Here is a 26,362-nt window from a genome sequence, read left to right as displayed (position 1 = left end):
TGTTGGACCACAACCTAACAGCATAAGCTTTTAGGTAAAGTGGCGTTCTAACAGTAATGTTGAAGATGAAGAGTGGCAAAAGGTTATGCTCGAGGAGCTCAAGAATGAGCTGGTGAAGTTGACAGAGGAGGAATTTGTGAAGATGCTGCAGCATTTCATGGGTCAGGAATTCCAACCCAACCATTAAGGAAACAATCAGATGTACAAGATGAGTAAAGAAGAAAATGAAAGAAGAGGGTGTATATGACAAAAGAAAAGTGATGCATGCAGTGGCTGATTATTGAGACAATTGAGGAAGAATCATTATCCTCTTACGACCTTGAGGCTTAAAAGCTGCTTATCGAGAAGTTGGAGGAGAAAGGGAGATGGAAGAAAGGGCAATGAAGAAGGCCTAAAGTTGACAAAGGTTGGAGGGGCTGACGAAGACAACAGCTTAGAAGTTCTCTTATCTGATTGAATCAGCATTGTTCCAAGAACTCAGATCACAGATGATGCCAGGATAACACCAAGCTCTCTTTCTAGCCTGGCATGATAACAGAGATCTTGGAAATGACATCTGGAAGGAAAGCAGGGGGAACACTGCAAATTCTGAAGGTATCATTGCAAATCCTGAAGGTACCTGAAGGTATCTCAGTTAACTATGAGAAAGGGGGAGGGTTTTCAGGAGTCAGTGGGGTAATTAAGTTAAGCTCCTTCTTGGGGTGATTTTCAGGAATCAATGGTGTAACTCCTTCGAATGCTAGGATCAATGAATGGGTGTCTTTTTCCAATCTTTGCTACTTTCTTCTTCTTCTAGTCTCAATCTGGACCAGGTCAAACAGTAAGACTCTCAAAGCTAAAGTTCTTCTCAAGTTGCGTCTTTCTTCTTCAGTTCTCATCCAAATCAGACATTCAGACCAACTCCTTTCTTCTTCTTCTTCTTCTTGTCCGAATCAGACACTCAGACCAAGTCCTTTGTTCTTCTTCTTATTAGACTTGGTGAGTGACTGACAGCTTCTGCTCTCAGTCAAGCTTCAAAGCAGTTATGTACCTCTGCCACTAAGCCTGAGGCTGTTTTTCCTTCCCCTTTTTTTTTCTTTTTCTTGATAAACATTGTTGGTCCAAAACCCAATAGCTTAAGTTTTTAGGTAAAGTAGTATTCAAACATGGTATCAGAGCTAGTTACCAGGCCCTAGGTTCTAGTCTCATTGCCTGCGTTTATTTCAATATGGTGTTTAAAAATTTATTGCATTCCCTGTATTGGGTGCTATCTATTGTGTATTTATCTCTCCATGTGCTGCTGGGCTGCACATGTGGGGGAGGCTTAAAGCTTGATGTAAATTGTCGGCCTACAACCGCTTTTAGGTAAAGTGGTATTCTAAGATTTCTTTTTATTTTCACTCTTTGTTGAAAATATACATTCCTACATTTTCTAGAATTTCTTATGCCTTTATTTTACCTGGATCCCGCTGTTTATTTTGTTTTTTTTTCTTTTTTTTGTTTAAAAATTACTGCTAATGTGTCCATAGACCAATAATCCATTATATAAGGCATTGTACACACTACACAATTTAAAAAAAAAAAATGTGCACCTCACCTTCTTGATGCTGCACTTTCCCCTCATGTCTCAATCTAGGCACGAAGTGCCCTTTTTGCCTCAGTGCACCTTGCACCTTTTAACAATCATGATGCTTGGTAAGATAATCTTGGTTTTCTATATTGATGATATTCTAGTTGCGGGAGATGAGAAAAGAAAATGCAAGACTCGAGGCATTTCACAGAGCAAATTTCAAACAACGGTATTGGGTCCACTCAAGCATTTGGTTTCTCTCAGTGAAATACAGGTACGAATACATGAGGTGTCTTCAAATATTGCATTGGGAACACTATCTTTTTACCCTCCGAGTCAGCAAGAAGATGGTGTGCTTTGAAATAAATAATGATAGGGCTTTTGGAAGGAATACAAGAAACACAAGTTATGAATTGAGGGGATATTGTGGCCAAAGGACTCGACTTTTGGTTTGTAATCACTTGGTTAGAGCTTTGTTGCAAGGATATTGTTGCATTGGGAATTTCGTAAGGAGATTTCTTGACATTTTTAAGCTCTTGGGAATTTAAGAGTGATTACAACAGGTTTCTTGATAGACACAGTTCTAAGACGACTTTCTGGTTGTGAGACACAAGTTATGAGAGACTGAGATTAGAGGCCATTGCCACGCTCATTAATGTGGTGGTTGTCTTTTTGGTAACAGTTTCCTATGTTATTAGGAAAGAACAGTTTCCTTTTGTACATTATTTCTTAGGAAAGATCTATCCTTCTTTCTCCTTTTTTTGTTTGTTGTTTAAAATCAAAATTATTTTCTTCATTTTTCTATTAAGAAAAAAGAATATGGTCCAAAAAGCAAATTTTGAGGTACAGTAAAAAATAACTGGGGTAAATGCTTTGAGAAGAAAATGAAATCTTATTGAGATGAGCAAGCATAAGGAAACAACATGAAACTAGATATTCATTACCAACATGTAGTCAGACTTCCGCAAGTTACCATGCATCGATATTCGCAAAAGAGCCTGACCATGGCGTGCTCCCTTCATGCACAAAAAGAAATAAGAAGTGAGGGGTAGCTAGTATGGCCAGTCAAATTAAATTGAAAACAAAGATAGAAAATACTCTGTATCCACCCCTAGACATAATGTCCACATAAAACAAACTTGCAATGGATACCAATTTATAAAACTGTAAAACGGGAACAGCTTAAGCTTACAACTCCCCACAGCAACTTATTATTTGAAAAAGCCTAAAACTTAATATTACCAAAGAAAGTTCAACAAACCTTAATACGTATATAGCCATCATGCACATCATCAATTAAAACAATATTGGGATAATTAGTGTCAGCATCTAAGAGGATCACATTGTTTGCTTCCTGGAAAGGGCTTCCTGATCAAAGGGGCACACAACAAGATTAATAATGACAATCAAGTAGTGCAAAGAGACGAGTAACACTAATCAAATGAACATACCTAGAACATCACAATAGTTTATTGGGAGTTCAAGCTCAGCACCTACAGCAAGATTAATTGTATGGAATCGATGCTCTGTAGTTGTTATCCTTATTTGAGCAACCTAATTACAAAAGTAGTGTATGTCAGGGCTCCAATGCACATTCTTCACATAGGAAGATAAAAAGCTACAAAGCATGTACTTACTACATAAACACCCGCTTAGAATTATTAAAGTCAAATATTCAAATCATATTACAGAATTTAATAACACAGATGAATATGACCACATATTTATACCTCAGTAACCCTTACACAAGCTGCAACTGCAATTTGTCCAGTAGTATGATCTTTCGCCTGAATGCATGCAAGATTATTAGTATCTGTCGTTTTTATTCTGTCCCCATCAATGACTATAGCATCTTTATGCAATTCTTCTTTATTTCCTCCACAATCTCTCAATAATGAATAAGTAACAGTTCCCTTGCGACTGTGAGTTTCCAATTGGCTGGCTAATTCTGAAGATGAAGGCAAAAGACTTGATGAACTATAATGAGGAGGTAGGATCCAGGTCATTGGTACACCAAGAGCAAGAGGAAGATCAGACACCACACCCAATGATACAGATGCACTATAAGACCTTGACTGGGAGAATGATTCAGAAATAAAATCACAGGAGAATGATATTGCAACAATTGTCCTTCCTGCAGATCTAAAGAGAGTGATAATGGCACATAAGATACAAAAAATTAACATGATCATAGGCAAATCATAGAACATATAAAAAGATTTCCAGCAATACAATTAAATGACATAAAATAAAATATTGGAAGCACAAATGACACAACAGATATTTAGAGGGCGTATCACTTGCAGCATTTTTAAACATCCCCGGGAATAGGATGCCCATGGCATTGCATTCCAACACTTGTTTAGGCACCGAAATCTGACGTCGAAGTCATCTTAACATTCATGGGGAGTGAAGGATACGCACATGGCATCCCACTCCAACCCTTCTTTAGGTGTAAGTTTCATGGGAATCCTACTTACGAAATCAATTTTCCTTCATTGTTTTTGAAATTTCGTTCGATATTTATCGAAATTTCAAAATTTCGGTAAAATTTATGCAAAATCAAATTTGTATCTCAATTTCATTTCGAGACCCCTCGAAATTCGAAATTTCGACATTTCGACCGAAATTTAAGTCCTTGCTCATCATGCAATAAAGCAAAAACAACATCAAAATTTGTGTAATTCAGAACACTTAGAAAACAAACATAATTTTCAAGTTTTATTTTCTTTGCTTCTTAGTCATTCATTTGTTTTTTTGGAATCCATAAAAAAAAAAAAAAAAATGCTGCTATTGAATTTGGTTGTTTTTTTCTATATAATAATAATAATAATAATAATAATAATAATAATAATAATAATAATAATTTAACGTGAAAAACACATTCTGAAAATCATTTATCATTAGATTCATGATCTACAAAGAAGATAACATAGTAGTCTCAAATTTAAGTGTTCAAAATTCAATTATTCAAACAATTGAATAAATAAATAGAGACATGTTGGTGCTTATTGCAAAATATAAAGTAACACCAACAATTCAAACCCCCCTTAATGGAATCAAAGTCTTTTTTAAAAAAAAAAATTTAATATATGTCATTTTTTTTTTCTTTCTAAAATAGATAATAGCGTTCGACAAGATTGTTGGAAATATATCAGAAGGACAAATATTTACTAATAAAATTAATATTAAATAAAAATATAAATACTTATTAGAGGCTGAGGCGTGGAAGGACCACTCTCCTAAACCCTAAAACCCTAAACCCTAAACCCTAATCACTAAATCCAAAATCCAAAACCCTAAACCCTAAACCCTAAACCTAAACACTAAACCCTAAACCCTAAACCCTAACACCAAACCCTAAACCCTAAACCCTAAACCCTAAAAACCCTAAACCCTAAACCCTAAACTGTAACCCCAAACCCTAAACCCTAAACCCGAAACCTAAACCCTATAACCCTAAACTCTAAATCCTAAACCCTAAACCCTAAACCCTAAACCCTAAACCCTAAACCTTAAACCCTAAACCCAAAACCCAAACCCAAAACCCAAAACCCTAAATACTAAACACTAAACCGTAAACCCTAAACCCTAAACCCTAAACCCTAAACCCTAAACCTAGTTCCTTGTCTATTTTCTCTCAATCACAGACAAGCTATGGTTTGTGCTACCTTTGTGGCCAAAGGTAGTAGTAGTGTTTGAGGCCAAGTTTCAACAGGAGGTTGTGGAAGAGGCATTTTGGCTATGTTAAAGGTACTGGTCGTAGTGGTACTTCATGTTTGTGCTTTGCAACTCTTAAAGCTTGATATATATATATTGTTGGGCGACATCCAAACAGCTTAAGCTTTTAGGTGAAGTGGTAATCAAACATTGTATCAGAACTGATTGCCTGGAGGTCCAAAGTTCTAATCATGTTGCCCACGTTTAAACTCTGGTGTCTAAAAGCGATTATATTCCATTAATGGGCATTATTCATCATTTGTTCATCTATCTGCATGCCATCAGACTGCAAATTGAGCAGTGTAAAGCTTAAGATACATTGTTGGCCGACAACCTAATAGCTTAAAGCTATTAGGTCAAGTAGTTGCTTAACAGCACCAGTTGTGTCAAGGAAAATCACACCTGATTGTTGTTGGGATCTTCACTAAAAACCAGCCTGCCTTGACATGTCCCTTGCCATCGGGGATCTTGATGTCGACTGTTTAAGCACACCAAGCCACATTGAGCCCATAGTGCATTCCAATATGTTTCAGAGCTTTGCACTAGGCTAGAGAGGGAAATCTCAGTTGGCATCTTATTACTGAGTTGCTCAACAATCTTGTACTCACTGCTTTTCAATTAGTTCATCAACTCCTACACTTCTTTTGATCCCAGACAAGCAGCTTTCACTTCGTAGCTGCTTACTTTCTTTCCCTTTTCTGGCACGGTTCACTCAGCCCTCTATTGCAACAAGTGCTACAGTGGCCCATTCTCGTACAGCAGGGCATCTAGCCTCTTTGCCCTCCCATTCTCATATTGTTGATTCTAGAGCCCTATTGTACTTTTTAGAAGAAAATATGTTATTTCAGTAATTAGTATGTATGAGTGGGGTTATTTCTGTCCTTAAGACTTCTGTAATATTATTAGTATATAGGAGGGCAGATCAGAGCCGTACGTAGGGCTCCAAGAAATTGCTGCCTCTTTTTCTCTTGGTTTCTTCTTATTTTTTTCTCTTTCTATGCTTCTCTTCTTCTCTATCTTAACTTCACAAACATGGTATCAGAGCATTAATCTCCTCTAAATTTGATTTATTGGAGCTGTTTTTTTTAACATTTTTTTCTCGTTTTTTTTTTTTCCCTTATCTTCCCTTAATTAGTTCTCAAATGTGATTTCTAGTTGGTTTGATAGTCGTTTAGGGGCCCTTTTTCATCTTTGTTTGGCTGTGCAGCATCCTGGGTAGGATGCTGTGAGTTTGTGGTGGTTTGCTGGTGTGAATTTGTTATAACTGGTTTCAGGTATACTGCTGGTGCTGTTCTGCTGTTCTAGCTGGTTGTCATATGATGATGCTGTTTTTAATGCTCTGTGTTCCTGATTGCTTGCTTGCTTGCTTGCAATCTTGTATCAGTTGCTCATGGTTTTGATTGGTGTTCGAATGACCATTTTCTGGTTTTACCTGCACTTGCTTCTAATTGCTGCCATCAATATGCCAACAACTGCAGCATTGCCATGTTGTTTATCAGGTGCCTGTGGTGGTTGTTGAATCTGCCTTCTACTATGTAGTCAAATTCCTCAAAGGACTGTAACTTCAGTTTTGTGGTCAGAGCTGCCTCTGTAAGTTCTAAAGTGCTACTCTGTGCTTATGTGTGCTGCCAGATTGTACATAGTTTCTGTGTTATTCATTTCCTATACTTTTGTGTGCTGATTGTAGTGTATAGGGTTGAATTTGATAGCTTCCATAGAGAAAGCTTCAGCTGATACAATTAATGTACTGGTGTCAGCCATCGATTTGGTTGGATCCTCCAACTACATCTCAGGCAATGCGTGTGTACTAATAAGAAAGAGAAATCCAAGTATTTGTTGTATTCTTCTCCATCTCTAGACTCTTAAGGATTATGAATATTCGATGAAAGAGAATGACATTACTTGTGTGGATTAGCATGAAGCCACCAATTGCTGCAAACGTGATGTTTCATAGAAAAGCCAAGGCTGTATAGGAGGATCTTCGTGAAAGATTCTCTCAAGAGAAAGATCAAACTCATGTTTTTGGCCTATGTGAAAAGTTCTTCAAATATGACCATGAAGGTAGGCCCATTTGTGGGTATTATAGCTCTTTGAAGGTGTGCGAGAAGAACTCAACATCTATCAACAAGCTAGTTCCAACATTGTGATGATTAAGAGGCAAAGAGAGGTTTTGATTATCAAGTTTTTATCTAGGTTGAGTTCTGAGGTTCAAACCACCTGTGCTCAAATCTTGCAAGTGAATCCATACCATCCATGAATGAAACATATGCTAGAATCCAACGGAACGCCAAAGATGGAAATCTTTCTTCTCCAAAAGCTTCTTCCCATTCAGCCATGTTTAGCACTACCTCCGTGGTAAGGGAAGTGCTAAAGGATGAGGACGAGGTTTAGAAAGCAAATGTGGAAAAGGTAGTGTATCAAGATGAGAAGTTGCTCATTGCAATTCTGGCATTTGCACACATTGTGGCAAGGAAAACCATACTATTGACCAATGTTGGGATCCCCATGGGTAACCAACTTGGGTCAACAAGTTTCCAATATTGAAAGTTCAATAGAAATTAGCCACTCCACTAGGGAGTTGAGCACATTATCTATTCTGTCCCAAGAGTAGTATAACAATCGTCTCCGCACGGCTCAACAACTCCAAACTCATTTTTCTACATTGATGGTCCATTCATGTACACCCAAGCTTCTTGCCTCTTCGTCCTCTTCACCTTGAATTATTGATTCTGGTGCCTCCTCTCATATGGCAAGCAGTATCAACTTGTTTATGTCCGTGAAACCCACTACTTTACACTCTAGGGTTACTCTTCCTGATGATTCAAGTACACCAATCTCAATTGCAGCAATGTTCTCTCATTTCCTTCTATGCTTATTTCCCTCAAACCTATTATCTCATCATCAATTAACTAAGTCTCATAGTTATTCGATCACCTTACTTCTTCTCATTATATTATTCAAGATCTCCAAATGAAGAAGAGGATTGGTGAAGGGATTAAAAAGAAAGGCTTGAGCAATTGTGCTATCTCAATGGTGGTTGTGGTAGATCTAATTCTTGCAATATTGCTACCTCAATTTCTGCTCATGGTGTTTCTCTTGACTAGTGGCATGCTCATTGATTCTCAGCTCATGTTGTCAATGTGTTTGTCAAGTCTCAAAAACTCAAAAAGGTTATAAATGTTATGATCACCACTTAGAAGAAATAGGTTAGTGCATATATCACCTTTTCTCAAGGAACACGTTATTTCTCTAGTCCAGTGCCCTTCTTGCATGAATCCATTTTGAGTCCATCAATGATTCATGATCCCCCCCCCCCCTTCTCTCACGTGTTCTGATCCTCCTGTTCATATCGTCCCTCTCCTGAAATCTCCTGCTCCTCTTCCAAATCCATCAGTTATCAATACAAAGAAACCACTGAGAATTTATAAGCAAGCACACTATTGTGGAATTGTGTGACGCGTTAATAAAAAACCATTCCAACCAATATTGAGAGAATTGAGGGGCTAGAGCCACAATCTAAGACAACCAACAATGTCGTCAAGGAGATGACCAAATGTGCTAAACGTGTTGATTTATTGGAAGGATCACAAAAACATCAATAGTTATAATGGAGATGTCAAAGGATTTCCATGCTATGACTATACAAATCAAGTTAGGGGATCTTAATGCTTAGATGAACTTGATGGTTCGTGCTATGGGGAACTCCCATTCTACAAGAGTATAGGAGAGCAAGGGTGCAAGAACCTTGAGCTGAATATATGGCGGTGCCCATGATGCCAAGGAGTTGGAAAAATTCTCATTCGACACGGAACAATACTTTCATGCCGCAAGGACCTACTTGGAGGAAGCGGAAGTAGTGGTGGCAATTATAACCCATACCCTTTAACCCACCCATACCCATCATAAATAAGAGGGTTTAGGGTACATCCATGAAATTATATGATTCATAAATAGACGACCCATTTATTAAATGGGTTAGATGGGTGTACCAGTTTAACCCATCAAACCATTTAAATTCCAAGCTTATTAATTATAATAGTAACTAATCTACTTAATCCATCACATTTTAAAATGTACTATGAGTAAGTAACTAATATTATAATTTGAATCTTCATTTGCACACATAATTATGTGTTGTTCAATTTAAATATTTATATAACTACATACATAATTTGACTTATTTTTCAGACTACTTATTATGCATGCATGTTGATAATTGCATAATTAGTTCGGTTTGGATATGTCCGTAATTATGTAGGTATGTGATTATAGTATTGTCTATACTTATCATATGCAATTCAATTATATAATTACGAAATTAATATTATATTCGAAAATATACAAGCATAATTTTATAATTATGGACAACTCAATCACAATGTGTACGTAATTACACAAGTATGTATATGTACGTAATTTGATTTATTTTTTTTTTAGAAATCAATTAATATCCATACATATACGTACTTTACATAATCTGTTCAATTTAGATATGTTCATATTTTTATCGAGTTGCTACACTCAAATTTTTTGGTTGGAAATGACAAAATGGTGCAAGTACTCCTCTAATAGCCCATAAAATCTTTGTGTTTGTCCATTTGTTTGTGGGTGATAGCTTAAAAATGTCAACCTGTGAACTGAGGATTCTAAAAAGTTATGTCCAAAAGTTGCTTGTGTGTCTTGTGATAGGCTAGCAATCGCTATTACCTAACACAATGTACAATCTGTACAAAGGAAAGCGTATATGTCACCACCTAAGAATGGATACAAAATGCAGAGACCACCATAACTTACTTGAAAAAGCTTCCAAGTGGATGAAAAAATAGGCACATCGAGGGAGAAGAACATTGCACTTCAACAAGGGTGACTTGGTGCTTCTTAAGCTCCATCAGGAACAGATCAAGTCACTATGAAGTTGAGATATGAGACTGCTTTGCAAAATATAAAAGACTAGTCCCTATATTGAATAAAGTCAAGAAGGCCTCTTACAAGGTCAATCCTCCGACCTAGATGAAGAAGATACATCCCGTGTTTCATGTCAACTACCTCAAGCCATTCATCACCAACACAGCAAACAAAAGTAGTCAGTCAACTAGAGCACGACTAAATACATTGCAACCTAGCAAGAGAGGAGTTTGAGTCATCCTGCAAAAAGAAAGTTCACATCAAAGGAGTAGCACGAGCTCTTAGTGAAGTGGAAAGGCCTTATGGAGGAAGAAATCAATTGGATGTCAACAGATGAGATGGAACTGTTCACAGAAAAAGTTGAAGAGTACTTAGCATAAGGTTTTAAATTGCAGTCAGGTAATGTTGCGTAATGGTCGTGGACTCGTGGGTGTCGCGAGACATAAGAGAAGTAAACATTACATTGCAGGGGCCACAAATTGTTTTAATGCATGCACAAATATGTCAAAATTGAATAATAATGATGGAATCCTTTAAAACATGATTTTTAATGAATTTTGACTGCCTTTATTCCACCTACAAACACTTTTCAATTGGTAACATGATTTTATATTAATTAAAGTGAGTTATTTACACAAAAGGTCCTTTTTTTTTATATAATATTCACCACTTTAACGACTAAAAAATTTAGAAATGTAATTGGAATTGACAACCAATTAGTTAGTGATATAAATGGGGTGTGTGTATATATGCACATGATTCATCAATATCAATATAATATTACAATACAAGTAGGCAATTTAGGCCTATTAAGCAAATTAATACTAAATAGATAGTAGTCTTCCTACATTGTAATCATCATGGTCTTAAATTTCCACGAAATTGTTGAAATTTCCATTGAAAATTTCTGCTTTCCATCATCCCTGACATCGAAATAGTAGTCGATTTTGTCTTCCATAATTTCCATCGAAATTTCAATGACCATCCAAAATTTATCAAAATCTCAAAATTATAATGAAACTAGTCAAAATTTTAACTAGAAAATGAAATTTCATTGGATTTCAAATGTGAGATTTAGTGGCGAAATGAAATACTGCGCTTAATTTACTATTATTTTTTTATCAAAACAAAAGATTATTGCAAGGGCTTTTAAAATTATACGAAAAACTAAACTTATAATGAGATTTTATTTAACCATTCATGTCTTAATTATCCTTATTTGTATATAAATGATATTTAATTGACTTGTGAATTCCATATATATTAACCGAATATGTTTAATTCACATTATCTTAAGAATATGTTTAACACACATTATATCATAACTATTGCACCTCATACACAACATAGATGTATTTAATTAGTAATATATTAGTCCTAAAATTTACATTATTATGTCTATTAACCATTTATAAAGTTTCCCAAAAGAATTCAATATTTTACTACTAATTTCCATCATTTCTTCAAATCAAAATTGAAATCAACATCAAAATCGAAATTTCCGTACTTCGGAGCTTCAAAATTTTAGTCGAAATCAAAATTTAAGACCTTGGTAATCATTCTATTTAATAGTTACAAACTATTTAGTATTTTTTACAAATTTAATTTTTAAATTTGAATATTAAAAATAACAATAACTAAGCATAGCAATTTAGGCCTTCAAGGATTACGAAATTTAAGCCCATAATGCAAATTAATTAGTTAATGTATAAGCAATACTAATCATAGTAAATTAGCAAATAAGCATCAACTATTAAGAATTTAAGATATTTAAAAGAAATATAAAAGTAAATGAGTTAACTAAGAAAATTTTAGAACTTAGTTAACTAGAATATTATATTGATTATCTTAAAAACACAATTATCAGAAATAAATAAAAATTAATCTTTGGTATTAAGCTTCAGCTTTCAGCTGCTTAACTTGCTTAAGTTAAAAATATATTTAAAAAAAAAAAAAAAGGAGGGCGTGTTGGGTTAAATAAATTATACACGTTGGGAGTGGAGGGGGTTGGGTCCAATGGGATTGAATAAATTATACATGCTGGCTGTGGACACTGATCGAACCCATGAACTAACAAAGAAAAGCAACAGCACTCGCAGCAGCCAAAAATGGAGGATTTTGCCATCTCTTCAAACCCACTTCAGATCCACCCAAATCCCAAGCTTCCAGCTTGATTTCTTAGTCATGACTACCCAAATCACTTCCAAATAACAACAATTTTGACAAAAGGAAGGTGAAGCACGCACCCGACCTTTGGACGACAATTTCATGTACAAACTTCTATTTTGCAGCTGTAGATCACTAGATCTAAGCTGGACAAACTTGGGGGGAAGGAAGAAATGCAGCAGACGGCAGAAAAACTAGGAAGAATTGCTAATTTGGGTACAGAATATCTCAGACATACTTTCAGAAGGCTCTTATTAAGGATGCTCTCTCACCCGTTAAACAAGTTTGTGCCGACTAGACATGAGGGCCGCATCTTCTGGACAAATAGATTTTTAAGTTGCAAATACCAGAGATCCCTCTCTCCTTCATCAAATGCCAGTCCAAAAAAACACTATTAAATAGAAAAGGAATTTATAGGGAAAAACGAATGACAGAGATCAGATCTGTGTAATTTTCTACTCCAAAAGTACGGCTGCTGGCATTAACAATATTATCAGACATTAGTGGGAATTCAACTTCTGCCAACATTTTGGATCACAATGTGCCACTGATTCTCTATTTCTTATGCTCTAGGAAAAAAATTAATGTGTAACAAGCTTTACAAAGGATAAGCAAAAAAAACAATGATAAAAAGATGAGCAAACTAGCAAAGAGGATGCCATCCAAAATTCTACTAAGATCCCACCCTATCTCTTGTGTGCATAATTTGTGATCAAACACCAATAGTGCCATTATGCCCCAACAAGGTGGGCGGACACATAATTAGTTGAACATACACTGAGAAACAAATCATCAACATTAACTAAAAAGTCACAATAAATGAATAATTGGCTACACATAACTACCATTAATTTTCCAGTGTGTAAATACTCAAATGCATACAAAGTCCAATTTATGGATTATGATAGCTGATTAAGGCTAAAAGGGATACACTCACAAGCATTATTAAGAAACCATAATCATTCATTTCCTATAGCCAAGATTGCATATGAGACTAAGTGGCTATTTGTAGTTAATTTTTTTTTAGTAAATAATGGTGCCAAACAATATGCTTTCCTAGTTCAAAAGTTCACTGAAAATTTTTTTATCAGACATGATGCTTCAAACTTTTATAAGAAGAGCTGCATGGAGAAACTATAAACCACCGATAAGGCATAAGAGTTTACCTCCCATATAGCACATTAATAAAACCAAAGTCTTTCATATCTGTGTTGCTAGTGAATTCAAATTCATTTGATTCATTTGAACCAGCAAATTTGACTCCATATTTAACGCCATCAAAGTGTTCCATTGCTTGGAAAGTCAACACCTAAAAAAACAAAAAATTGTTATAGAAAGAGTAAATAATAAATTACCATCCCCCAGGGCAGTGCTGTCAAAAGATCAAGGTGCCCTTACGGCACCGAAGCCTATCACCGCATTCACCAGAAACTTACTTGAGTAAGGTGGGACACTAGCTTTATTTTTATTTTTTTAAGTAAATATTTTACATAAAACTTAATTAATTTTGAAATCACTAAAAATCATCAAATAAAGATCATCACTAAAAATTAAAAAATATAAGTTACACACCATTTAGGGGGAAAAAAATGAAGAATATTTTCCAAAATATAAGGTTCATATGATCAAGAAGAGACTCATTGATAATATTCTCAACAATAAATATTAAGATGATCAAAAGAGGGGAAAAAAAATAAAAAGGATGCAGTGGGTAAAAAATCCTTAGATTAGCCTCCATACTATTTTCTTTATTTCCATTTTTGCCACCCACTATTTTGCCATGAAAATTCAATTCTTGTACTTCATGTTCTCTGTCCACATAATTGTTAGAGCTTAAAAATAAAGAACAGATAATGTCAGGATGCAGACTGGCATTTTCAGAATAAGAAAAAAGGATTTTTTTTTCCTTTGAAAAAAAAAAATTTGAACAATTTTTTTCTAAACTCAAGCAAGCACCAGGTGCAACAGGCGTCTAGCTTACATTCCTTGCCTGGTTATAGGCAAGTTGATCTTTGGGCACCTCAGTTCACCTTGAGCCTAGGCAACCGAAGCCAGCACTTTCAACAACAACGACCCAGCTGTACAAGACACAGCGGAAAATTATTGGCAATAACAATAAAAGGCAGAACTAACCAACCTTTTCATCTTCTATAGTCCATTTGTAATCCTTACAGAGCTCATAAAAGGAAAGCAAATCACCCTAGAAATATTAATTAGTTAGTAAACTCCAATATAATTAATGTATTTCTATTTTGATTGTTTTTGTGTGTGTATCTGTGTGTTGGCCCCCCGCGGGGGGGGGGAGGAGGGGAGAGGTGGGGTTGGTGTGGGGTTCCTGATTCTCATTGTTTTTACCTCTAGCAGACGAGGATATATTGGCATCTCACGCCCAACACCAAGCTGTTCACTCTGTAAACTCAACATTGCAGAAGAAGGAACACCTACTTTAATGCTAGCATATGCCTGACATATCATAACATCTCCACTCCCATAAACCGTGGCGACCACAGTCTGATCAAAAAAGGCAATAGCATTAGATTATGCAAATTGACAGTGTCTCCATTACCATGAGCTGTGTCGAAAAGACTTAGATCTGGGATTGCAAATGGATGGTTTAACAAGAAATACTTTATATTAGAAGTTGATGCATCTTATTAGAATTTAATTTTTAAAAAATAAAACCATCAAATTGAAGAGCGAACAGTTTATCAAGGCACAGGAAGTGCTGGCAATTCGTCATGTTGGGATGGGTCTGATCAGGTTTGAACTTACAAATCAAATAAATATAACCAACCCACGTAATCCTAAATTAAAAAATAGACAGAACCAAAAACATATCCAGAGTTGATTACAGGCTGGCATCACCAGCAACCAACACAAATATGAGCTCCTCATCACCAGTTGCAATCAGGTCCAGCAAAAAGCAATCCTTCAGCAAAATATCCAACCAGAACCTGTTTATGCAGTCTGATTGTCTATCCAAGCCAGTTACCGCCATCAAGAATTAAAAGGCATAACATGTACACCATGAAGACTTGAAAAGATGCTGTACGACTGGAATCTGGTAATTGGATGGAAGAATTTGGCATTTGATAGACATTGATTCTGAAGAACTTTGTCAGGCCCTAAATTGGTTTTGCATAATTAATTAGTTAGAATTGTATTATTTTAATGGCACAATAGGCAGGTCTTAGGTTTAAATTTTTATTTTCCTTAATTTTATTTTTCCTATATATTAGCATGTTGTACGACTGTTAAAGTGCTAATCAAGTTGGTTATTTGAACTGAATAGGAGTTAAACATGTACTTTCTCTGAATTAGATTCAACCAGGTGTTTTAACCCATCTCTCTCACACCTTTTTTCTCTTCTTTTCCTCCCACCCTATCATCTTCATTCTTCATCAACAGGTTGTGTCTTCAAAGTAAATGGTGCCCCTCTTGAAATTGGTGCTACAATGCCACTATCACCACTTAGTCATCACCAAGGTCTTAAATTTCAATTTCGATTCAAATTTCGAAGCTCTAAAAGTACAGAAATTTCGACGGAAATTTCAATTACGATGTCAATTTCGATTTTGATTTGAGAAAATAACTGAAATTAGTGGTAAACATGGAATTATTTGTGAAACTTCAGAAATGGTTAACAAACATAATAATATAAGTCTTAGAACTAATATATTACAAATTAAATACACCTATGTTTTGTATGAGGTGGAAAAGTTGTAAAACAGTATGTGTATCAAACATATTTGTAAGATAATGTACATTAAACATATTCAGTTAATACAACTGAAATTCATAAATCATTTAAGTATTATTTATTATACAAATAATGATAATTTAGACATGAATGGTTAAATAAAATGTTACTGAAAGTTTATTTTTTCATATAATTGCAAAAGCACTTATATAATATTTGTTTCGAAAAAGTAAATAAAATAAATTAAGACAGAAATTTCACTTCACTCCTAAATTTCTCATTTGAATTCTGAAGAATCATATAGTTAAAATTTCAACAAGTTTCGCTAAAATTTCAAGATTTCGATAAATTTCAAATGATTCGTTGAAATGTCGATGGAAATTATGCAAGACAGAAATCGACTACCATTTCGATTTCGAGGGTGATGGAAATCGGAAATTTTGACGGAAACGTGGAAATTTAAGACGATGGTCATCACCAAATAACACCAAAAAAATGCAAACATAAAAGATATTGGTGTAACTAGCAAGAATTTATGTATCTAAAAAATAAATTAATCCTGGCGCATCATTAATTGCACAGAAGAAGAACATTAGAATTAATCTTGACACACCTTTATAGACACAAGACCAAAGTAAATTTGATATCAAATTGTGTAGTTTGCTAGTCGAGTTCACATCCCTTCAAGACCTACACAACAAAGGTATCCAATTACGGAACAGGATTTCAATATACTATACCTTCCTACATCAATGTGAATTAAGGATTGAGGGTAGTTATTTTTGTTAAGTTCGTGAAAATATACCTTGGATTTTTAAGTAAGACTAGTATTTTGGAAGCTAAATCAATTGATACTCCTATGGGTCCCAATGTGAAGTTGGCTAGAGATGTTGAACAAGACCTTCAAGACAAACATCAACATAGGTAGTTGATTGGCAAGTTGAGCACTAAACATGACATATCCTTTGCTGTAGATGCGGTGAGTCAGTTTATGGACAATCTCAAACAGCCACACTAGGACACTGTTTATAGGATTCTAATTGTATCTACTCTCCCAAAAAGGTTTGATATATAAATGTAATAGAAACTAAGAGATCATGAGGTATTCTAATGCCAATTGGGCTAGCTCTATTGAAAATTAAAGGTCCACTACTGGATAGTGGACATTTGTGGTGGTAATCAAGTTATTTGGCGTGACAAGAAATGAACTATTGTAACAAAATATCTAGTACCAAAGCAGAATACCGAAATACGGCTCATACTATGAAGTCTGTAGTATGGTATTTTCCAATGCAATAAAGTCTTTGCGAAAGGGAAATTTCCATGGGTTTAGTGAGCTTATGTGGTTGAAGTCGTATTCTTGGTAACGAAGCACATAGATATGTTTGTGATAATCAACCTGTCATTCATATTGCTAGCAAGTAGCAACCAAAGCTGCATGAGAGGATAAAGCAGATTGAATATGACTATCATTTTGCAAGGGAAGTTGTGTTGAAGAACATTGTGAGCTGGCAATGTTTTCCAGAAGGCTTTATTTTGACCCGCCTTGTCTAATTGTTGTGCGAGGTATAGTTGGGTGATATTTGTACACCTCCATCTTGAGGGGGAGTGTTAGAAAAGAATATGCTACTTCAGTAAAGTGGGACTGTCTTTGTCCTTCATGTTTTTTTTATTAATATAATATAGATGAGGGCAGATCTAGAGCTGTACTTATGCTCCAAGAGACTGCAGATGGGGCCTTGTCCCTCTATTTTTTTTCTTCTCTTCTTCTCTTCTCCATCTCCAACCCTAAGTGTCGTATATGAGTTTTCAGTTCATTTTAGATTTAGGACATTATTTCTTTCAATCTTTGTTATCAAAAGAACAATTTGTAATCCTTCCATGCGTAAACTCTCAATATAATAATAAGCTTTTAGTACTTATCAAAAAAAAAAAAAAATCTTAAACGAAAAAAGTGACAAAACAGCTTGCATGTATGTCTTCAGACATGCATCCACCAAAAAATTCATATATAAACAATGTTTCAAATAATCAATCAAGCTTAGATTGTGCATAAGCTTTGAATGCAATCTTACGGTATTCCCAGGTGAAATAGCAGATAACAGTCCAAAAGCTTTGTCAACTTTCGTAATCCCATCATCAATGCTAGTGTACTCAAGGTACACACCAACTGTTGGGCCTCCTTTTGCAGTAAGCTAAGCAAACAACAAAAATGAAAATAGAAATTAGAAAACAGAAAGTTTCTAAATCAATTTGACTTATCAAAATTAACAAGCTAACATTGAAACAAAAAACAATAAAAACAGTTGGGCAGGCTAAACATTAATAATTGTTTCAAGCCATGTTTTAAAAGGAGAAGGGGTAAGGACAAGGCAGTTTAACACTTAAAAGGCAAGGCATAAGACTTAAGGCACTACCCTCTCAAAAAAAAAAAATTCAGATTCAAATTTGTAAACATAATAAATTGCATATATTTTAAAAGTAAAAAGAAAAATTAACAAAATCAAAAGTGAATTTGTTTATAGAAAAATAAAATATAATTTGCAAACTTCCTATTGGCCATTCAAAAATTGCTAACTTGAATTCATTACATAAATCATAAAAAGAGATAACTATAACATTCAAAGTTAAAATTATTTTCAACAGCTAAGATACAACTCTCAATTATTTTGGAAAGGTTGAGGTTCAAGAGTTCTAGAGGTCAGCTCATATTATGACATTCCCATTATATAAAAAAGGAGTTAAAATTTTCTAGCCAAATCTAACTTGAGAATCATGGACTCAAAATGCGTAAACCTCAACTAAAAAGGTGCAAAAGGCGTGCCTTTTGTACAACTGCGTAAGCTTTTACATGTAATGCCTCAGCCTTTTTTGGAATTTAGTATCTCAGATTGAGCCTCAGGACGTTTTAGACATTCCTTGCCTTGAAGCAAGCCTCAATTAAGCCTTTTAAAACATTGGTTTGGAGTTAATGGTGATGCCCACGAGCAGAGCTATAATGCAAGCTACATATTAATGGTTGTTTAAAGTTAATGGTGACAACACAATTACATATATAGAGCAGTTGTGGGAGGCCAACACATAATTCATTCCAACCCTCAGATATTAAAGCCACCTACTGATATTAAAACCATCTCAAAGACAGAAAACAGTACAACAAAGAAAGCAAAATATCCTGGAACATACCACATAAGATGCACCTGGAACCAGGAAAATATTATCAGGATGTATTACCGGAGGTGCATAGATTTCCACCTTAATAGGTTGACTCAATATTTCATGTCCAGATTGCTGTCTAGCACTCACCTGGAATTGAATTTCCACAAGTTTATATAAGCCCGAATTCCCAGCAGAAATCATTGACCATAAGAACCAATTAAAAATATGAACATTTGACATAAGATGAAACTATGGACTTACATAAAGAGTTGTTACACCAATCTGCCTAGCCATGATAACAAAATTAGGTTCATTGATATATCCACCTCCAGAACTTGAGAAATCATCACCATCTTCAATATCAACTATATGATCTTCTATATGAACATATATATTCATGTTAACATACTGCAACAAGAGTTTTGAATCAGAGAACTTACTAGAAGAAAATTGGACTCTTACAATTCATAATTACATACAACAATGTACACGTGCAAACAAGTAAATGTATATATACATATGTATATTTACATACTGCAACAAGATTTCCAATCAGAGAACTTATTAGAAGAAAACAAAGCTCTTACAACCCACGATTAGATGCAACAATGCAAATATACATACGCATGTTAACATACTGCAACAAGAGTTTACAATCAGAGAACTTATTAGAGGAAAATAAGGCTCTTACAACCCACAATTACATACAACATTGTATATGTTCACACAACTACATGAATATATACACAATCAATACTCGGTAGTACTTTAAAACACGAGAGATGGAAGGTATTCAGACCTGAGAAGAATCAAAAATCAACCCATCACTAACCCCAACCAACAAGTCAATAGATTGCAAGCTTCCTTCCTGCAATATCAACATCACATAGTAAATGCCACTCAATTAAAAATAATAATAAAAAATGAAACAGCAAGCTGAAACATACCATGAGGCTTATCTCTGCTTGTGAATTGATCTTAATCCAGTCTATATCAGCTACCCGAACCTGTGTCACACAATAGCTCCATGAACATGACTGAATATGAAAGAAACATGGAGTTTAGCCATTAAGTCATGACTGCTAGTATATGCAAAAAAAAGCATGTAGAAATTATTATTTAAACATTATAACATACTCACAAAATTGCCACAACAGATACACCATATGAACCTGCAGAAAAGGTTGTCCTCTGCACTACACTGTCTCATCCCATCCCCCATTGATAGATGTTGGATTCTGTCAGTACCTCACAATCTATGACCCATCACACAGATAGTGAAAATTACTCTCATATTTCACAGCCTTGATTCAAACAAAAAATGATCCTTTGGGAACAAATTTGATATATGAATCCATGCATAATAAAACCAATAGCATGCCAAGTCCACTAGACTCTCCCACCCCCCCCCCCCCCCCAACACCATCAATTCACTGAATATTGCCTGTTGGGCACGCTCCCATCATAGCAGCAGCCCTGTGCCCTTATCAACACAGAATCGTAAACTGTATTCCCAAAGCGGCATGGACCGATTTTGTTCTTTACTAGAATCAGCCATTCAACACCCACCCATCAAATATTTGTGGCCTGCGATGAAGATGCATCCAACCTCTCTTACTCTGACTACGAAGAGCTTTAGTAAGATAATACGAATTCCCACTTCCCTTTGAACCTCAATGTTGAATCTGACCTCTCAACATTTTCACTCTATCTTCAAAAATGGCCTACACCACCATTAAGATTTCCCAGTCCCTGAACAGAACGCTCATTCAACTTTGAGGTACAAAGTTTCAGGCCAACAACTCGAAGTAGCGCTTTATTTGGATATGGTCCTAATTGAGAACAGAAACATAGGGCTGCATTTGACTCATATATTGGGCCTGATTTGGAGGCAATAGACTGACTGAAGCAATGGGCCGCCCATCAATGTTAATCCCATCTAACTCTTATACCCCACAACCTGAGTGACAAATATATTCATTTTTAAACGTGCCTACTGGACTCCAATTAAGCAACAAACCATGAGGGTTGCTCCATATAAATTCCTACCAATAATTCATCATGAAGAATAGCATTTTTAACGTCAAGTTGAGATGGTCATATTATGTAGCAGGCAGGGAAATGAGAACCCACATAGAAGTGACCTTGGCAACTAGGGCAGCATAATCAATGGCATGAACTTAGGTGTGATCATAAGCTACAAGTCTAGCTTTCATTTGTTCAACAAAAACAATATTAAAAAACATAAACTGATCAACAACCAACATCTGCCTTTCAAAAAGAATGAAGTCCAAGTATGATCAAGATGAAGAACATGTATCTCTTCCCCCATTACCGTCCATTGATCATTATGAAACATAACACCCTGCAGAACTTTTGGAGGAGACAATGAAAAGAAAGAAAGCCACGATACAAGTTATTTAACAATGAATAGACAATAACTCATTGAGTAGGATGAGATGTACAAGGTCTAATTCCATTCCAAAGAGTTACAGGAAGGTCTAGCCCACTAGTTGTAGACTTGGTAGAAGGAATAATATTAACTTTGTTGGCCATGGATCATGAGTTGTATTAGCTTCTACTAGACTCATGAATTGATGATCTCCCAACACAGGTCCACATTGGTGAAAGCAAGGCCACAAAGGTTCCTACACATTTAATTCATATGATATTGGAATAATAAGAAAAGTTACAAATGAAGACACAAGAGCCACTTCATTGGAGAAGGAGATGATTCAACGAATAAGACATCTTTACAAACAATACCCCTTTTGAGTATTAAATAGACCAAAAACACACATTTGGGGGTATCTAGGATTGAGTTTATCCATATCTAGGTGTCGCAAGCCAAGCTTGTTCAGAACATTATGCTTGCCTTTGACCACTTGTCTTGTGTGCATGGAATGGCTAAACATCATGTAAATACTAGGGTAGCTTTTATTCTTTGAGTAGGATAATGCTTTAGTGAAAATAGTAAATATGACTCCTTTGCCACTTTGATGTTTCCTAGTAACAAAGTAAGAATAGCATTAGAAAATCTTTTAGGGGAGAATTAGTGCTCATCAATCATTGTAAAACTCACTAGCTATTGTAAATGTGTTTAGACTACTTGCCTCCCCCACTAAACACATGTTGCCTACAAAGGAATAAATAATGAATTGTGTTGCTTTACAGTTTATCGCGTGACTCTTGGTTACTTTCATGTTAGCTTACTCCTTCCGCTTTATGTGCATTCGATGGCTGTGAATTTTTTTCATGCGGTGAAACCACAGAATACTTTTTGGTTGACTAGTTAAGCTAGGGTGCTTTAACAAGTGTTCGACAACCCTTCACAAGGTTTGAAGTGTTCAGTCCGCCACACTAGGTCAAATTGCATAACAAGTGCATCCAAATGTACAAAGGAAAAGGGATTATGATATGGATATAAAACAAAACGTAAAAGGAGTTGGATTACGAACAATTGAATATGGGTGGTGAATGATGAGATAACATAGAGTAAGAATAGCATCATGCAATATATGTTGGCATAGACATTTGAAATATTAGAGTACAAGCAACTTCCAATAAGTGCCCATTCTGCATTATGCTAAATTGAACCATATTGCTCTGCTCCCACCATATGTGTGGAATGACAGCCAGTAGTGTGAACAACGGCCGCGGTTGGTGAATGATGGCCACCTACCATGAGATCTTGCCACAAGCCAGAGGCTATAAATTGAGACCCCCCACCGTAGCTAAACTACACATCTCAACTGCAAGTTGTGTCCTCTTTTGTTTTTCCATATTATATTCTTTGTGTAGATGTTAAATAAGGACCCAAGTATGTAAAGAATACACAATTGAATATACAATTGATTCTCATTCTCTACATGGTATCAGAGCTCAGATTCCTCTAAAACCCTAAGCAATCCATAGCTGCCCAAAAAGGAGACAGCCATGAGTCCAACCAGTCGGCAACCCAGGAAGGAGAGTGGGAAATAACCTCCTCCATGGGCTCGGCCGGCGTATTCGAGAATTCCCCACTCCATCTTACTGTTGAAAAATTCAATGGTAAGAATTACAGAGAATGGGCACAGTCAATCAAGCTCATTATCGACGGTAAGGGAAAGCTCGGCTTTCTTACTAGCGAGACTCGGCGACCACCTCCTACCAATGCGGTGGCATCCCAGAAATGGCAGTCCGAGAACTCCTTGATAACGTCATGCTTGATAAACTCTATGAAGCCAGCCACTGGCAAAATGTACCTGTTTCTCCCGACAGCAAAGGACGTGTGGGATGCGGTGCGTGAGACCTACTTCGAAGCTGAAAATGCTTCCCAGTTTTTTCGAGTTGAAGACGCGGCTATGGCAGACAAAGCAAGGAGATCAGGAAGTCACGAAATACTACACCGAGATGCTCGGACTTTGGCAAGAACTCGATCTCAATTGCGAAGAGGAATGGGAATGCATGGGTGACAGTGTACGTTTCAAGAAGAAGATGGAGAACGAGAGAGTATTCGAGTTTCTGGCAGGACTGAACTAAGAGCTTGACGACGTGAGGAGCAGGATTCTAGGTCGCCAGCCGCTGCCCTCCATCCAGGAAGTCTTCTCTAAGGTTCGGCGTGAGGAAAGTAGGAGGAATGTGATGTTGAAGGAGCAAAACAAGTCTAGGCCTGAGGCATCAGCTCTTATAACCCATGGGCCTCATACTAGATCTAGCCCAAACCTATGAGCATTGCAAAAAAATGGGCCATACTAAAGACACCTACTGGACCTTACATGGCAAGCTCGCGGATTGGAAGCCTAGACAACCCAATAAAGGCCATGGTCATCAGTCCTCCACCGAAACCCAAGCAAAAAAAAATACCCACAGAAGCCCATGGCTTGACAGCTTCCAGTGGGGGATTTAATTCCAACCAATTTGCGAAAATATATGAGCTATTTTCCAATTTGCAAGCCTCAGATCAGTCCGCTAATACTATGTCATCTGGCTCTTTAGCCCACAAAGGTACCTTTTTAACAGCCCTTAGTACCACTCCTCATTTTACCCCTTGGATTATTGACTCTGGTGCATTTGACCATATGACCAATGCACATCATTTATTTTCAGCATACTCAACTTGTGCCGGTAATTTAAAGGTCAAAATTGCAGATGGGACTCTATCCCTTGTCACTGGCAAAGGAAGTATTCGTATTTCTAAATCTATTACTCTTGAATCTGTCATCCATGTTCCTAATTTATCGTGCAATTTGCCGTCTATTAGTTAGTTAACCAAACAATCTAATTGCTCATCTAAATTCCTACCCTCTCATTGTGTCCTTCAGGACCTGTCATTAGGGAAGACGATTGGTAGTGCTAAGGAATGTGACGGGCTCTACTACTTCAACAAAGCTAATGTGAATGGACCGTGTCCTCCTATTGTTTGTAATTCTGCATCTAGTCCTAGGGAAAGTGAACTTTCGTTATGACACAAAAGGATGGGACATCCTCGTTTTCAATATTTGCAGCACTTATTTCCTTCAATATGTTCGAATAAAATTGCCTTCGATTTTCAATGTGAAGTGTGTGAACTTGCCAAACACCATCGTACTACTTTTCGTAGATCTCAGTATAAACCATCCATGCCATTTAGTCTAATTCACAGTGATCTATAGGGACCTTCTCGTACTCCTAATAGCACCCATACAAAATGGTTTATTACTTTTATTGATGATCACACTCATCTGTGTTGGGTATATTTATTGACTGACAAAACTAAGGTTCGATCAATCTTCATGAATTTTCACTCTATGATACAAACCCAGTTTCACAAAAAATTCCAAATCCTTCGTACTGACAATGGTACTAAGTATTTCAATCACTCCTTGGGCACATATCTTCAGGAGAATGGTATTATCCATCAAAGCTCTTGCGTTGAAACCCCTTAACAAAATGGGGTTGCTGAACGAAAAAATCGACGAATCCTTGAAGTTGCTCATGCCCTTTTGTTCACCTCTCACATGCCAACAAAATTTTGGGGTGACTCAATTTTGACAGCCACATACCTCATTAACGAATGCCTAGTAGAGTCCTATCCCTCGCAACTCCGCTCCAAAAACTCCAAGAGACTTTTCCCAATTCTAGGCTTGGCTCACATCTTCCGCTTCGTGTCTTTGGGTCCACTGTATTTGTCCACATTCACGCGCCCAAGAGAAACAAATTGGATCCCAGAGCACTTAAATGTATCTTTCTTGGTTACTCTCTCACACAAAAGGGTTACAAATGCTATGACTTGATCTCCCAAAAACTCTATGTTAGCCTAGATGTCACCTTCTTCAAACATACCCCCTACTACTTCGCTTCAGGGGGAGTCCTTGAGTAAAGCTCGTCCCTCAAACTCGGACTACTTTGATATTGCTATTTTCGAGACCACTCCATACCCTATATCTGATCCTTCGCCTAGTACAGAAGGAAACTTGAGCTCAGGGGGAGATGCAAAAATACAAACAAATAGGAAAACACTTGTCTACTCAAGGAGGCCAAAATCGAAGTCCAATGAGACACTCACTTCTGAAGCACCAAAAGAGTCAGAACCGGTGATAGTTCCAACTCCTCATAAGTCCGACTCCAATCCCGTCCACGTAAAACATGACTTACCCATTGCTCATAGAAAACAATGTCATTCATGTACTCTCCACCCTATCTCAAAATTTGTATCTTACAATGCTCTTTCTGCCAAATGTTGTGCTTTTACTTCTAAACTTGATAGAATCTAGATTCCTAAAAACATTCAAGAAGCCTTGGAGATTCCAGAGTGGAGAGAGGCAGTGATGGAAGAGATAAGGGCACTAGAAAAGAATGGAACTTGGGAGGTGATGACTTTGCCAAAGGAAAAGAAATCAATGGGCTATTAGTGGGTCTTCACAGTAAAGTACAAGGCTAATGGCACAGTAGAACGATACAAAGCCCGCCTTGTGGCAAAGGGGTTCACTCAGACATACGGTATTTACTACACCGAGACTTTGCACTAGTAGAAAAACTAAACACTATACGGGTTCTCTTGTCCCTAGCAACAAACCTAGATTGGCCACTCCATCAGTTTGACATCAAGAATGCTTTTGTGAATGGTGAGCTAAAAAAAGAAGTGTTCATGACGCTAACACCAGGATTTTTCAAGGAGAGAGAAGAAACCGGAGTGTGTAAAT

At 36.4% G+C, this 26,362-nt stretch overlaps 1 protein-coding gene across 2 annotated transcripts in view; it reads right to left on the bottom strand.

The window, feature by feature from the left end:
• LOC131154248 (nuclear pore complex protein GP210) overlaps positions 1 to 26,362 on the bottom strand; it is a 138,831-nt gene that overhangs the window by 33,629 nt on the left and 78,840 nt on the right. The window contains exons 16-27 of one of the 2 annotated variants that reach the window (XM_058106901.1): positions 20,147 to 20,206; positions 19,999 to 20,067; positions 19,461 to 19,607; positions 19,227 to 19,346; positions 18,116 to 18,235; positions 14,696 to 14,851; positions 14,478 to 14,540; positions 13,507 to 13,649; positions 3,280 to 3,691; positions 3,001 to 3,103; positions 2,811 to 2,917; positions 2,494 to 2,565 (exon numbers count right to left, since the gene is read on the bottom strand). In XM_058106901.1, the coding sequence (XP_057962884.1) occupies positions 2,494 to 2,565; positions 2,811 to 2,917; positions 3,001 to 3,103; positions 3,280 to 3,691; positions 13,507 to 13,649; positions 14,478 to 14,540; positions 14,696 to 14,851; positions 18,116 to 18,235; positions 19,227 to 19,346; positions 19,461 to 19,607; positions 19,999 to 20,067; positions 20,147 to 20,206 (1,572 nt within the window). The remainder of the gene's footprint in view (positions 1 to 2,493; positions 2,566 to 2,810; positions 2,918 to 3,000; positions 3,104 to 3,279; positions 3,692 to 13,506; positions 13,650 to 14,477; positions 14,541 to 14,695; positions 14,852 to 18,115; positions 18,236 to 19,226; positions 19,347 to 19,460; positions 19,608 to 19,998; positions 20,068 to 20,146; positions 20,207 to 26,362) is intronic. The other variant, XM_058106902.1, reaches the window with a different exon arrangement.

This window comes from Malania oleifera, chromosome 4, assembly GCF_029873635.1.
Source record: "Malania oleifera isolate guangnan ecotype guangnan chromosome 4, ASM2987363v1, whole genome shotgun sequence".
NCBI lineage: Eukaryota > Viridiplantae > Streptophyta > Magnoliopsida > Santalales > Ximeniaceae > Malania > Malania oleifera.
The sequence above is the reverse complement of the archived record's forward strand: the minus strand, read 5'-3'. Positions and strand labels throughout refer to the sequence as shown.